The sequence below is a fragment of the Nerophis lumbriciformis genome, linkage group LG27 (genome assembly GCF_033978685.3).
Source record: "Nerophis lumbriciformis linkage group LG27, RoL_Nlum_v2.1, whole genome shotgun sequence".
Classification (NCBI taxonomy): domain Eukaryota; kingdom Metazoa; phylum Chordata; class Actinopteri; order Syngnathiformes; family Syngnathidae; genus Nerophis; species Nerophis lumbriciformis.
Genome location: NC_084574.2, coordinates 37,962,761 through 37,978,516, shown reverse-complemented (window position 1 = coordinate 37,978,516; position 15,756 = coordinate 37,962,761). Strand labels below are relative to the sequence as shown.

The 15,756-nt window shown below is 39.8% G+C and overlaps 1 protein-coding gene across 2 annotated transcripts; it reads right to left on the bottom strand.

The window, feature by feature from the left end:
• Positions 1-4,445: 4,445 nt before the first annotated feature.
• On the bottom strand, positions 4,446-15,038 carry aplf (aprataxin and PNKP like factor). Of its 2 annotated transcripts, XM_072916320.1 has the most exons (11): positions 14,904-15,038; positions 14,467-14,573; positions 12,557-12,628; positions 10,463-10,614; positions 10,264-10,360; positions 10,095-10,194; positions 9,919-10,034; positions 9,677-9,858; positions 5,634-5,756; positions 5,524-5,570; positions 4,446-5,393 (listed from the first exon to the last, which is right to left on the bottom strand). In XM_072916320.1, the coding sequence occupies exons 2-11, from the start codon at positions 14,557-14,559 to the stop codon at positions 5,209-5,211; spliced, it is 1,167 nt and encodes a 388-aa protein (XP_072772421.1). In that variant the 5' UTR covers positions 14,560-14,573; positions 14,904-15,038; the 3' UTR covers positions 4,446-5,208. The 2 variants fall into 2 exon arrangements, with proteins under 2 accessions (XP_072772421.1, XP_072772422.1); XM_072916321.1 differs by lacking the exons at positions 9,919-10,034; positions 10,095-10,194.
• Between the last annotated feature and the right edge of the window lie 718 nt (positions 15,039-15,756).

The following is a 15,756-nucleotide window of genomic DNA, read 5'->3' as shown; positions in this document are numbered from 1 at the left end:
CCATCCCTTCCTGTCAATGTTCAATTAGTCATGCATCACTTCCTGTCAATGTTCAATTAGTCGTCCATCACTTCCTGTCAATATTCAATTAGTCGTCCATCACTTCCTGTCAATATTCAATTAGTCATCCATCCCTTCCTGTCAATGTTCAATTAGTCATGCATCACTTCCTGTCAATGTTCAATTAGTCGTCCATCACTTCCTGTCAATATTCAATTAGTCGTCCATCACTTCCTGTCAATATTCAATTAGTCGTCCATCACTTCCTGTCAATATTCAATTAGTCATTCATCACTTCCTGTCAATATTCAATTAGTCATCCATCACTTCCTGTCAATATTCAATTAGTCATCCATCCCTTCCTGTCAATATTCAATTAGTCATCCATCCCTTCCTGTCAATGTTCAATTAGTCATGCATCACTTCCTGTCAATGTTCAATTAGTCGTCCATCACTTCCTGTCAATATTCAATTAGTCGTCCATCACTTCCTGTCAATATTCAATTAGTCATCCATCACTTCCTGTCAATGTTCAATTAGTCGTCCATCACTTCCTGTCAATATTCAATTAGTCATCCATCACTTCCTGTCAATGTTTAATTAGTCATGCATCACTTCCTGTCAATATTCAATAGTCATCCATCACTTCCTTTCAATATTCAATTAGTCATCCATCACTTCCTGTCAATGTTCAATTAGTCATCCATCACTTCCTGTCAATGTTCAATTAGTCATCCATCACTTCCTGTCAATGTTCAATTAGTCATCCATCACTTCCTGTCAATGTTCAATTAGTCATCCATCACTTCCTGTCAATGTTCAATTAGTCATCCATCACTTCCTGTCAATGTTCAATTAGTCATCCATCACTTCCTGTCAATGTTCAATTAGTCGTCCATCACTTCCTGTCAATGTTCAATTAGTCATCCATCACTTCCTGTCAATATTCAATTAGTCATCCATCACTTCCTGTCAATATTCAATTAGTCATCCATCCCTTCCTGTCAATGTTCAATTAGTCATGCATCACTTCCTGTCAATGTTCAATTAGTCGTCCATCACTTCCTGTCAATATTCAATTAGTCGTCCATCACTTCCTGTCAATATTCAATTAGTCATCCATCCCTTCCTGTCAATGTTCAATTAGTCATGCATCACTTCCTGTCAATGTTCAATTAGTCGTCCATCACTTCCTGTCAATATTCAATTAGTCGTCCATCACTTCCTGTCAATATTCAATTAGTCATTCATCACTTCCTGTCAATATTCAATTAGTCATTCATCACTTCCTGTCAATATTCAATTAGTCATCCATCACTTCCTGTCAATATTCAATTAGTCATCCATCCCTTCCTGTCAATGTTCAATTAGTCATGCATCACTTCCTGTCAATGTTCAATTAGTCGTCCATCACTTCCTGTCAATATTCAATTAGTCGTCCATCACTTCCTGTCAATATTCAATTAGTCATCCATCACTTCCTGTCAATGTTCAATTAGTCGTCCATCACTTCCTGTCAATATTCAATTAGTCATCCATCACTTCCTGTCAATGTTTAATTAGTCATGCATCACTTCCTGTCAATATTCAATAGTCATCCATCACTTCCTTTCAATATTCAATTAGTCATCCATCACTTCCTGTCAATGTTCAATTAGTCATCCATCACTTCCTGTCAATGTTCAATTAGTCATCCATCACTTCCTGTCAATGTTCAATTAGTCATCCATCACTTCCTGTCAATGTTCAATTAGTCATCCATCACTTCCTGTCAATGTTCAATTAGTCATCCATCACTTCCTGTCAATGTTCAATTAGTCGTCCATCACTTCCTGTCAATATGCAATTAGTCGTCCATCACTTCCTGTCAATGTTCAATTAGTCGTCCATCACTTCCTGTCAATGTTCAATTAGTCATCCATCACTTCCTGTCAATATTCAATTAGTCGTCCATCACTTCCTGTCAATATTCAATTAGTCGTCCACCACTTCCTGTCAATATTTAATTAGTCGTCCACCACTTCCTGTCAATATTCAATTAGTCGTCCACCACTTCCTGTCAATATTCAATTAGTCATTCATCACTTCCTGTCAATATTCAATTAGTCATCCATCACTTCCTGTCAATATTCAATTAGTCATCCATCCCTTCCTGTCAATGTTCAATTAGTCATGCATCACTTCCTGTCAATGTTCAATTAGTCGTCCATCACTTCCTGTCAATATTCAATTAGTCGTCCATCACTTCCTGTCAATATTCAATTAGTCATTCATCACTTCCTGTCAATATTCAATTAGTCATTCATCACTTCCTGTCAATATTCAATTAGTCATCCATCACTTCCTGTCAATATTCAATTAGTCATCCATCCCTTCCTGTCAATGTTCAATTAGTCATGCATCACTTCCTGTCAATGTTCAATTAGTCGTCCATCACTTCCTGTCAATATTCAATTAGTCGTCCATCACTTCCTGTCAATATTCAATTAGTCATCCATCCCTTCCTGTCAATGTTCAATTAGTCATGCATCACTTCCTGTCAATGTTCAATTAGTCGTCCATCACTTCCTGTCAATATTCAATTAGTCGTCCATCACTTCCTGTCAATATTCAATTAGTCATTCATCACTTCCTGTCAATATTCAATTAGTCATTCATCACTTCCTGTCAATATTCAATTAGTCATCCATCACTTCCTGTCAATATTCAATTAGTCATCCATCCCTTCCTGTCAATGTTCAATTAGTCATGCATCACTTCCTGTCAATGTTCAATTAGTCGTCCATCACTTCCTGTCAATATTCAATTAGTCGTCCATCACTTCCTGTCAATATTCAATTAGTCATCCATCACTTCCTGTCAATGTTCAATTAGTCGTCCATCACTTCCTGTCAATATTCAATTAGTCATCCATCACTTCCTGTCAATGTTTAATTAGTCATGCATCACTTCCTGTCAATATTCAATAGTCATCCATCACTTCCTTTCAATATTCAATTAGTCATCCATCACTTCCTGTCAATGTTCAATTAGTCATCCATCACTTCCTGTCAATGTTCAATTAGTCATCCATCACTTCCTGTCAATGTTCAATTAGTCATCCATCACTTCCTGTCAATGTTCAATTAGTCATCCATCACTTCCTGTCAATGTTCAATTAGTCATCCATCACTTCCTGTCAATGTTCAATTAGTCGTCCATCACTTCCTGTCAATGTTCAATTAGTCATCCATCACTTCCTGTCAATATTCAATTAGTCATCCATCACTTCCTGTCAATATTCAATTAGTCATCCATCCCTTCCTGTCAATGTTCAATTAGTCATGCATCACTTCCTGTCAATGTTCAATTAGTCGTCCATCACTTCCTGTCAATATTCAATTAGTCGTCCATCACTTCCTGTCAATATTCAATTAGTCATCCATCCCTTCCTGTCAATGTTCAATTAGTCATGCATCACTTCCTGTCAATGTTCAATTAGTCGTCCATCACTTCCTGTCAATATTCAATTAGTCGTCCATCACTTCCTGTCAATATTCAATTAGTCATTCATCACTTCCTGTCAATATTCAATTAGTCATTCATCACTTCCTGTCAATATTCAATTAGTCATCCATCACTTCCTGTCAATATTCAATTAGTCATCCATCCCTTCCTGTCAATGTTCAATTAGTCATGCATCACTTCCTGTCAATGTTCAATTAGTCGTCCATCACTTCCTGTCAATATTCAATTAGTCGTCCATCACTTCCTGTCAATATTCAATTAGTCATCCATCACTTCCTGTCAATGTTCAATTAGTCGTCCATCACTTCCTGTCAATATTCAATTAGTCATCCATCACTTCCTGTCAATGTTTAATTAGTCATGCATCACTTCCTGTCAATATTCAATAGTCATCCATCACTTCCTTTCAATATTCAATTAGTCATCCATCACTTCCTGTCAATGTTCAATTAGTCATCCATCACTTCCTGTCAATGTTCAATTAGTCATCCATCACTTCCTGTCAATGTTCAATTAGTCATCCATCACTTCCTGTCAATGTTCAATTAGTCATCCATCACTTCCTGTCAATGTTCAATTAGTCGTCCATCACTTCCTGTCAATATGCAATTAGTCGTCCATCACTTCCTGTCAATGTTCAATTAGTCGTCCATCACTTCCTGTCAATGTTCAATTAGTCATCCATCACTTCCTGTCAATATTCAATTAGTCGTCCATCACTTCCTGTCAATATTCAATTAGTCATCCATCACTTCCTGTCAATGTTCAATTAGTCATCCACCACTTCCTGTCAATGTTCAATTAGTCGTCCACCACTTCCTGTCAATGTTCAATTAGTCTTCCATCACTTCCTGTCAATATTCCTTTAATGCTGACAGAAAAATGTAAGCTAACATTAGCCACAACATTAGGTACACCTCTTTAACTGCATGACGACAAACGTTCCATTTTTTATTACATTTTCAGTACAGCACTTTGTGTTGGCCACTTGGCTGTGTCAATAATCAATTTGATGACAACATTAGAAACATCTTCATCCAGGCAAACTTCCTGTATTTTGAGCTTTTATTTTGTGTGCAATGTACATTTATGCTTGTACTAAATGTGATGACAGCGCCTGGTTCCAAACACAAGAGCTTTGATACTTTAAGCCCATTGCTTTGTTGTGTGTGTGTGTGTGTGTGTGTGTGTGTGTGTGTGTGTGTGTGTGTGTGTGTGTGTGTGTGTGTGTGTGTGTGTGTGTGTGTGTGTGTGACATTATCATCTCATTTGCATAATTGGCCATGGAGCATGTGCATGTCATTTTTGTGGTTGCCCTGGGAGACAGAAAGTGAGCAATAAACTTGACAAGCAAAATGAATATTTTCAGAGCACTTCTGTTGATTTTTTTCCTGCAAGGCGGCCTGTGAGTGTCTCTAGAAGGGGGAGGGGCCCACAGTACACCTGCTGCTCATTGAGAAGAGCAATACTGTGGCAGACCAGGTGAGTCTGATGTCACGAAGCGGACCACCTTCTGTACGGACACACTCACACTTGCTATAAAGCTTTCATGAGCACCAAACCAAACGTGAAGTCACACGGCAAGAAGGACTTTTGTTTTGAAATTCAACGTCTGTGCGTCCCTTCTTGGTCCAGGCGTAAAAACGTGGCGTCTTTTATTGTGAAAGTCAAAGTAAAGCCGTAACCTCTGACCTGTCCGCCCTACTTCCTGCCTCTGACGAAGGCCGCGGCTTCCTTCCGCAGCTGCGCCACGCCCTCGTCGTCGTCGGAGTCGGGGGGGGCGTAGTCGGCGTCGTCGCCCGCGTCTTCGCTGTCGTCGTCGATGAAGCTGTCCTCGGACTCGTCCTCGTCCGCCGTCTGCCTGGGAGGGGCCCGCGTGGAGCGCACTGAGAGAGGACGCCAGTTTGTTTATTTTCAACGTCACCTGAGTGCAAGTGAATGTTTGGAGCAGACAGGAAGTGGGCCGCGCTTCTACTTCCTGCGTGGTGAGGCAACCGAGGGCGTCGCCATAGTTACCTGCTCTCCTGGCGTGCGTGTACTCCTTGCGATGGAGAGGATTCTTCCTGCGGAACAAAACAACGTTGTCTGAGGTCCAAACGTCAAAGGGCGAGGGTGTGACCTCTGACCTGTAGCAGTCGGCGCCGTAGGGACACTGGGGTCGCTCGTCTTCCTCCTCCTCCCGCTGCTCCTCTTCCTCGTAGTCGGAGTCTCCAGGATGGCTGGACTCCCGGAAGTGAAGCGGGTTCTTCCTGAGAGAACAAAGATGGAGGAACGTGTTAGCGCCTCCTTTCTTTCAGTCATCAAAACCAAACAAAGGAATAAAACACAAATAAAAGAATCAGCGTGATGTTGAGGATAAGAAGCTCCACCTCAGGGGGGTCCCGACTACAGACCGCCGACATCTTCAAATGTAATCAACAAACACATGTATGTGCAGCATTTACTTATATGGCCCAATGCAAACAACCTTCCCTAGTCATGGTGCGAGAATAAATGAGCCAGCACAAAAAGTCAACACAGACATGGTCACACAAACACAACCTGTCAGAATAATTGTGTCTAAGTTATCACAAAACGTTGTGTTTCCATGAGTTCCCGGCGAGCAGACAAAAGCTGTCTTTGATGCTACCAATCAAAAAGATTGTAAAACTCCACTGTGTAGGATGGGGAGCGACATGAAGGTGTCGGTTTCTTTGATCTACTGTAATCCACAGGAAGATTTTGTCTTGACCCGAGATCTACAAAGCGGAGAGGAGGCAGGACCTGACCCCCCTCCAGGCACCTTTTCTTTGAACTGTTTTGTAACCAAAAGGCGACGGCTGTTTACGACCCCCCTTCCTTTAGAAACAGCTGTTGCCATGTAATCAGGGAAAGTCCAAATAAAAGAGGAGGCGTACAATCTTTCGTCAGAGCGTGGTTTACAAGAGTATAGCCCAGACGTTTCTCCTCAATGGGCTAAATTGAATTCTGTCTCTCTTTATTCCTTGCTTCTTGTCTGTTTGATAGATGTCATCAGTGTTTGAACCTGACACAACCTGCTCACCGAACTTTGTAGATATTATTAAAAAAAAAGTCCATTCAACATAAAAAAAAAAATCTCAATTACGTCCATTTAAATCCAATACAAAGCATGATGGGAAAAATGCTAAACTCTCTCCACACTTATCCTTACTTATTGGCGCATTTTTGATAAATCAAAAAACTTCAAGAAGTTTTGTCAGGGAAGTAAACAAGGTGGAACTTTCACATACTCTTAATAAGCAATTATATGAATGATTAATTATATATCCAACGATATGAATGACATATCGTTATATTGTCCTCTAGTTATATTTAGGCATAGCAACCACACAAACTAATGTCCTTTCTATACGTGTGGCTCTACTCTCTAACACTACTAATATAATAAACTGGATGACGTTCAAACAAATCTAATGTTCAAACAAAGATTTTACAAAGTGATCTCTGCAGACACGAGCATGGTCTGACTGCATTCTACAAGATGATGAAAGTGATATTTTTATTTGTATTTTATTATTTACTTTTTTCCCCTGACTTGATTACCTTTATGAACCACTTCTTTGGAAGGATCTTTCCTATCGCTCCATTTGAACGACTGCAACATCCTAGGTCATAAAAAAATAATCTATTTATTAATATTATATTATTATTTATTATTATTATTATTATTATCATATTAGTATATGTGTGAATGCTGAAACATTCACACATATAAGATTCTACACCAAAAACAATTATCTAATTCCCACATTTCTCCTACGATTGGAAGCATCCACACACTCCACTCACTGTGCACAATCAAACTAGCATTTTCCAAGTTCAAAAAAATTCCAGTAATTCCCAGTTTTCCAAAGCCCTATTTTTATCTCTTCCTGGAAAGCTTTCAGTTCACATATTTCAACCATTCCACCTTCAAAACATTCCTCTTAGTCGGGACAACAAATGCTCCTATTTTTAACCGTACAAATCCCCAAATTTCCAGGAAATTCCCAATCAAATGAATGGATGTATTTATGGTTCTACATCGCCCGAAATTCTCAAGATTTTGTGCCATTTTTAAACCCAATTCCGACCTTTCAACCATCCACACACACTACTCTTCCCATATAACCAACATAAAATGTGATTTCCCATTTCCAAAATTCCCAGTTTTCCTGGAATTTCCCTCCATTGACAATGAATGGCCAATATACTGTACAATCTACTGCGTATCCCACATTTTGGTTGGAACCGTTCCACCATCTACACACTCCACTCACTTTGCACAATCAAACTAGCATTTTCCAAGTTCAAAAAAATTCCTGGAATTCCCAGAATTCCCGGTTTCCAAAGCCCTATTTTCATCTCTTCCTGGAAAGCTTTCAGTCCACATATTTCAACCATTCCACCTTCAAAACATTCCTCTTAGTTGGGACAACAAATGCTCCTATTTTTAACCGTACAAATCCCCAAATTTCCAGGAAATTCCCAATCAAATGAATGGACGTATTCATGGTTCTCCAGTGCCCTGTATTGTCAAAATTCTGCGCCATTTTTAAACCCAATTCCGACCTTTCAACCATCCACACACACTACTCTTCCCATATATCCAACACAAAATATGTTTTCACTTTCCCAAAATTCCCAGTTTTCCTGGAATTTCCCTCCATTGACAATGAATGGCCGATATACTGTACAATCTACTGCGTATCCCACATTTTGGTTGGAACCGTTCCACCATCTACACACTCCACTCACTTTGCACAATCAAACTAGCATTTTCCAAGTTCAAAAAATTTCCAGGAATTCCCAGTTTTCCAAAGCCCTATTTTCATCTCTTCCTGGAAAGCTTTCAGTCCACATATTTCAACCATTCCACCTTCAAAACATTCCTCTTAGTTGGGACAACAAATGCTCCTAGTTTTAACCGTACAAATCCCCAAATTTCCAGGAAATTCCCAATCAAATGAATGGACGTGTTCATGGTTCTCCAGTGCCCTGTATTGTCAAAATTCTGCGCCATTTTTAAACCCAATTCCGACCTTTCAACCATCCACACATACTACTCTTCCCATATATCCAACACAAAATATGTTTTCACTTTCCCAAAATTCCCAGTTTTACTGGAATTTCCCTCCATTGACAATGAATAGCCGATATACTGTACAATCTACTGCGTATCCCACATTTTGGTTGCAACCGTTCTACCATCCACACACTCCACTCACTTTGTACAATCAAACTAGCATTTTCCAAGTTCAAAGAAATCCCAGGAATTCCCAGAATTCCCGGTTTTCCAAAGGCCTATTTTCACCTCGTCCTGGAAAGTTTTCACAGTCCACATTTTTCAACTGGTTTTGACCATTCCACCTTCAAAACATTCCTCTTAGTTGGGACAACAAATGCTCCTATTTTTAATGGTACAAATTTCCAGGAAATTCCCATTCAAATGAATAGACGTATTCATGGTTCTACAGTGCCCTGTATTCTCAAAATTTTGCGGCAATTTTAAACACATTTCCGACCTTTCAACCATCCACACACACTACTCTTCCCATATATCCAACACAAAATGTGTTTTCCCATTTCCAAAATTCCCAGTGTTCCTGGAATTTCCCTCCATTGACAATGAATGGCCAATATACTGTACAATCTACTGCAGATCCCACATTTTGGTTGGAACCGTTCCACCATCCACACACTCCACTCACTTTGCACAATCAAACTAGCATTTTCCAAGTAAAAAAAAATCCCAGGAATTTCCAGAATTCCCGGTTTTCCAAAGCCCTATTTTCACCTCGTCCTGGAAAGTTTTCACAGTCCACATTTTTCAACTGTTCTTGATCATTCCACCTTCAAAACATTCCTCTTAGTTGGGATAACAAATGCTCCTATTTTTAATGGTACAAATCCCCAAATTTCCAGGAAATTCCCATTCAAATGAATGGATGTATTCATGGTTCTACAGTGCCCGAAATTCTCAAAATTTTGCGCAATTTTTAAACCCAATTCCGACCTTTCAACCATCCACACACACTACTCTTCCCATATATCCAACACAAAATATGTTTTCACTTTCCCAAAATTCCCAGTTTTCCTGGAATTTTCTCCATATTGACAAGGAATTTTCACCTTGAGGAAGCGTTGCTAGGCGCCCAGCACAACAAACCTGTAGCAGTCCTTCCCGTAAGGACAGGGACTTCTCCGTGGCTTTGCTGACTGCTTGTCTCCGCTGCCGTTGGTCTCCTCGCTCTGTGATTGGTCCTCGCCCGAGCTGACCACCCGCAGGCGTGCGTCCGCCATGACTTCCTGCGGCGAGCTGACGGGACGCTGGTGTGACGGCGGCACGTCCTGAAAGTGGACGCCATGTTGATTTACTGATCACGTGGAAGACTTTTCTCCACACTCAACTGTCTTGAGGCCTTCGTCCTTCCTCCTCCTCTTCACTTTGGGCTTCTCCTCGTCCTCACTAAGCTCCGCCTCCCCAGGTAAGGAGCCGGTGGGCGAGGCCTTTTTGGCCTTTGCAGCTGTGATGCGAAAAAGACAGAGAGGATTGTCCACCAACAGTGGAGGGTGAGGTGTGCTACCTTGGGGGCTGCAGGAGGCGGAGCTTGCGGTGAGCGCCATCATCCACGCAGGTAAAACTCTTTTTTGAAGGCGAGGCGAGGGCGAGGCTACTTCCACTTCCTGTGTGGAAGACTCTGACTCTTACACCCTGCTTGCATCATTCAAGCACCAATGGAAACACACACAAACCTTCTTTGAAGTGCCGTCTGGTGCAGGGTCTCCATCAAGAAGGGGCGTGGTCTGCGGTGAAACAGGAAGTGGCTGCGGCTCCAACGCGGCTCCTCCTCTGCGGACGTGTTATCATGCAAAGTGTTGTTGGATGTTTCATCTCCACCATGAATAAAGCCTTCACATCAAAGATGGACACTTCATCTTCATCAATCGCTACCTGAGGGGGCTCAGCGCCACCACACGGTACAGCAGCTGGCCCGGCAGCAGCGACAACACGTCGCCATGGCGAAGGGCACACCACACATCCTTCTGCAGGGGTCGGGGGTCATCGTTGAGGGACGACTGAAGGAAACACGGGTTCAAGTGGGTCTGGAAAACACACACACCATTTTATATTCCACTGACATCATTGTATTCATTTAAGTGTAAAAAGAAGTTTGTAATTACATGAAAAACACACACAGAAGGTTTTATAATCTATAAACAACATTGTATTCATTCAAGTGTAAAAAGAAGTTTGTAATTACATGAAAAACACACACAGAAGGTTTTATAATCTATAAACAACATTGTATTCATTTAAGTGTAAAAAGAAGTTTGTAATTACATGAGTCATTTATCAAATCTAATTTTAGAGACTTAGAAACAATGCCCCATCATCAGTCACACACGCACACACACACACACGCACACACACACACACACACACACACACACACACACACACACACACACACACACACACACACACACACACACACACACACACACACACACACACACACACACACGCGCACACACACACACACACACACACACACACACACGCACATACAAACACTTACACCCATGCAAGAGTACCGAGGAGCCAGGTGAGGAAACACTATCACAGTTCACGTATATATTAATGTATTCATTCATGTATTTACTCATGTATATATGCATGTATTTATTCACGTATAAATATATCATGTATTCATTCACGTATGTATTAATGTATTCATTCATGTACTTACTCACGTATATATATGCATGTATTTATTCACGTATGTATTAATGTATTCATGTATATATTCACGCATATATTAATGTATTGTTTCATGTATATATTCATGTATTCATTCACGTATATATTAATTCATGTATATATTCACGTATATATCGTGTATTGGTTCACGTATATTTTAATGTATTCATTCATGTATTTATTCACGTATTAATTAATGTATTCATTCACGTATATGTTGATGTATTAATTCACGTATATATTGATGTATTCATATATTCATTCATGTACACATTCACATATTCATTCACGTATATATTCATGTATTCTTTCACGTATATATTAATGTATTCATTCACGTCATTGATTAATGTATTCATTAATGTATTTATTCACGTATATATATATCCATGTATTCATTCACTTATGTATTAATTCATGTATGTATTAATGTATTCATTCATTCATTTATTCGCGTATATATATATATCCATATATTCATTCACGTATATATCCATGAATTTATTCATCTATGTTTTCATTCACGTGTATATTCATGTATTCATTCACATATGTACTAATGTATTCATTCATATACAGTATATATTCACGCATATATTAATGTATTGTTTCATGTGTATATTCATGTAGTCATTCACGTACGTACAGTATATATTCATGTTTTTATTCATGTATATAGTAATTCATGTATTTATTCACGTATATATCAAGTATTCATTCACATATATTTTAATGTATTCGTTCATGTATTTATTCACGTATATATTTATGTATTCATTCACCTATATGTTAATGTATTAATTCACATATATATTCATGTATTTATTCATGTATTCATTCATGTACACATTCACATATATATTCACGTATTCATTCGCGTATATATTAATGTATTCATTCACGTATATATTAATGTATTGATTCACGTATATAATGTATTCTATAACTTATGTATTAATGTATTCATTCACATATTTATTAATGTATTCATTCATGTATTTATTCACGTATATATATATATCCATTCATGTATATATTCATGTATTTATTCACGTATATATCCATGTATTTATTCACCTATGTCTTCATTCACGTGTATATTCATGTATTCATTCACGTATATATCCATGTATTTATTCACCTATGTATTAATTGACGTATATATTAATGTATTCATTCACGTATGTATCCATGTATTTATTCACCTATGTATTCATTCACATGTGTATATATGCACAGTGGTGCAACACGTAGGCACACGCCATTGTCTCACTTTCAACGTACTGGTTTGAGGCGAAGTTGTCCATTGCTGTTGTCCAACAGCCCGTGACGTCTGGACACTCTTTTGTCGCTCACCTGAGGTAAAACAATATCAGAACATGATGCTACAATGTGCAACATGATGCTACAATGTGCAACATGATGCTACAATGTGCAAGTGATTGTTGTGTTAGATTGGTTGTCAGGGAGAAGAAGTGCAAACACTACATGTTCCAACATCACGAGTCATGAATGTAAAGCAGAGGACTCACTCCCAGAAAAGTAATGTAATGTAAAGCAGAGGAGGACTCACTCCCCGGGAAAGTAATGTAATGTGACGCAGAGGAGGACTCACTCCCAGGAAAGTAATGTAATGTGAAGCAGAGGAGGACTCACTCCCAAGAAAGTAATATAATGTAAAGCAGAGGAGGACTCACTCCCAGGAATGTAATGTAAAGAACAGGAGGACTCACTCCCAGGAAATTAATGAAATATAAAGCAGAGGAGGACTCACTCCTAGGAAAGTAATATAATGTGAAGCAGAGGAGGACTCACTCCCAGGAATGTAATGTAATGTGAAGCAGAGGAGGACTCACTCACAGGAAAGTAATGTAATGTGACGCAGAGGAGGACTCACTCCCAGGAATGTAATGTGAAGAACAGGAGGACTCACTCCCAGGACATGAATGAAATATAAAGCAGAGGAGGACTCACTCCCAGGAAAGTAATATAATGTGAAGCAGAGGAGGACTCACTCCCAGGAAAGTAATATAATGTGAAGCAGAGGAGGACTCACTCCCAGGAAAGTAATATAATGTGAAGCAGAGGAGGACTCACTCCCAGGAATGTAATGTAATGTGAAGCAGAGGAGGACTCACTCCCAGGAAAGTAATATAATGTGAAGCAGAGGAGGACTCACTCCCAGGAAAGTAATATAATGTGAAGCAGAGGAGGACTCACTCCCAGGAAAGTAATGTAATGTGAAGCAGAGGAGGACTCACTCCCAGGAAAGTAATATAATGTGAAGCAGAGGAGGACTCACTCCCAGGAAAGTAATATAATGTGAAGCAGAGGAGGACTCACTCCCAGGAAAGTAATGTAATGTGAAGCAGAGGAGGACTCACTCCCAGGAATGTAATGTAAAGAACAGGAGGAATCACTCCCAGGAAATTAATGAAATATAAAGCAGAGGAGGACTCACTACCAGGAAAGTAATGTAATGTGAAGCAGAGGAGGACTCACTCCCAGGAAAGTAATATTATGTGAAGCAGAGGAGGATTCACTCCCAGGAATGTAATGTAATGTGAAGCAGAGGAGGACTCACTCCCAGGAAAGTAATATAATGTGAAGCAGAGGAGGACTCACTCCCAGGAATGTAATGTAATGTGAAGCAGAGGAGGACTCACTCCCAGGAAAGTAATATAATGTGAAGCAGAGGAGGACTCACTCCCAGGAAAGTAATATAATGTGAAGCAGAGGAGGACTCACTCCCAGGAAAGTAATGTAATGTGAAGCAGAGGAGGACTCACTCCCAGGAAAGTAATATAATGTGAAGCAGAGGAGGACTCACTCCCAGGAAAGTAATATAATGTGAAGCAGAGGAGGACTCACTCCCAGGAAAGTAATGTAATGTGAAGCAGAGGAGGACTCACTCCCAGGAATGTAATGTAAAGAACAGGAGGAATCACTCCCAGGAAATTAATGAAATATAAAGCAGAGGAGGACTCACTACCAGGAAAGTAATGTAATGTGAAGCAGAGGAGGACTCACTCCCAGGAAAGTAATATTATGTGAAGCAGAGGAGGATTCACTCCCAGGAATGTAATGTAATGTGAAGCAGAGGAGGACTCACTCCCAGGAAAGTAATATAATGTGAAGCAGAGGAGGACTCACTCCCAGGAAAGTAATATAATGTGAAGCAGAGGAGGACTCACTCCCAGGAAAGGACCGCGGCCAAGCAGCGTCTCCCCCGGGGGAAGGTGGATGGGATCCCCTCCATGCTCCGGGATGAGGTCAAAGCCGGACATTTGCTCTCAGCAGACTGTGAATGTGGATCGGAATCACAATCAGAATCAGAATAGTTTTGTATTGCCATTGTTTGAGAACGGGTTCACAAACTAGGAATGTTTCTTGGTGCAATGGTGCAAATAAAACACATATAACACAGAATAGGTAATAAGTGAGCTGTAACTGAGCTATCAGATCTTGGATCAAATGTTGCAAGTGAAATGAATTGAAGTAATGATGATAATAGCAAGGTGATAAAAGTTCATTCAATGCAGCTCCTGAATGAATCTAGTATATATGTCATCGCCATTTAAATATACTGTTGATCGCTTCACATTGCAAATGAAATGTTGGCGAAGCTTACAAACTGTAGCTTGTGGTGAAGAAAGTTGTCCTCGCAGACTGAAGCCGAAAACAACAAAAACCAAAACAACAACAAAAGCACTCGGGCGGCCACTTTCATTGCAGGACTTCCGCATTCATGAGCGCATGCGCAAAAGAGGCCGTTCTCGTCAAGCGCCAGTTTGGATCGTCACTGATTATCGTCCAACTTGTGAAATCTGCAGCCGGAAGTAGCAACTCTGATTAAACCATTTTCAGATATAAATGTACTTCACGCTATTATGTATTCTTCAAATGCTGAGCTCTTATTGTGAAACTGCGGCCAGAAGTAGCATTATTGCGCTCTTATTGTGAAGTGTACAGCCGGAAGTAGCACCACCGATTAAACCTTTTTCAGATATAAATATACTTCACACTATTATATATGCTTCAAATGGTGAGTTGTTATTGTGAAATCTGCAGCCGGAAGTAGCACCACTGATTAAACCATTTTCAGATATAAATATACTTCACGCTATTATGTATTCCTCAAATGCTGAGCTCTTATTGTGAAGACTGCGGCCAGAAGTAGCATTATTGCGCTCTTATTGTGAAGTGTGCAGCCGGAAGTAGCACCACTGATTAAACCATTTTCAGATATTAAATGTACTTCACGCTATTATGTATTCTTCAAATGCTGAGCTCTTATTGTGAAACTGCGGCCAGAAGTAGCATTATTGCGCTCTTATTGTGAAGTGTACAGCCGGAAGTAGCACCACCGATTAAACCTTTTTCAGATATAAATATACTTCACACTATTATATATGTTTCAAATTGTGAGTTGTTATTGTGAAATCTGCAGCCGGAAGTAGCACCACTGATTAAACCATTTTCAG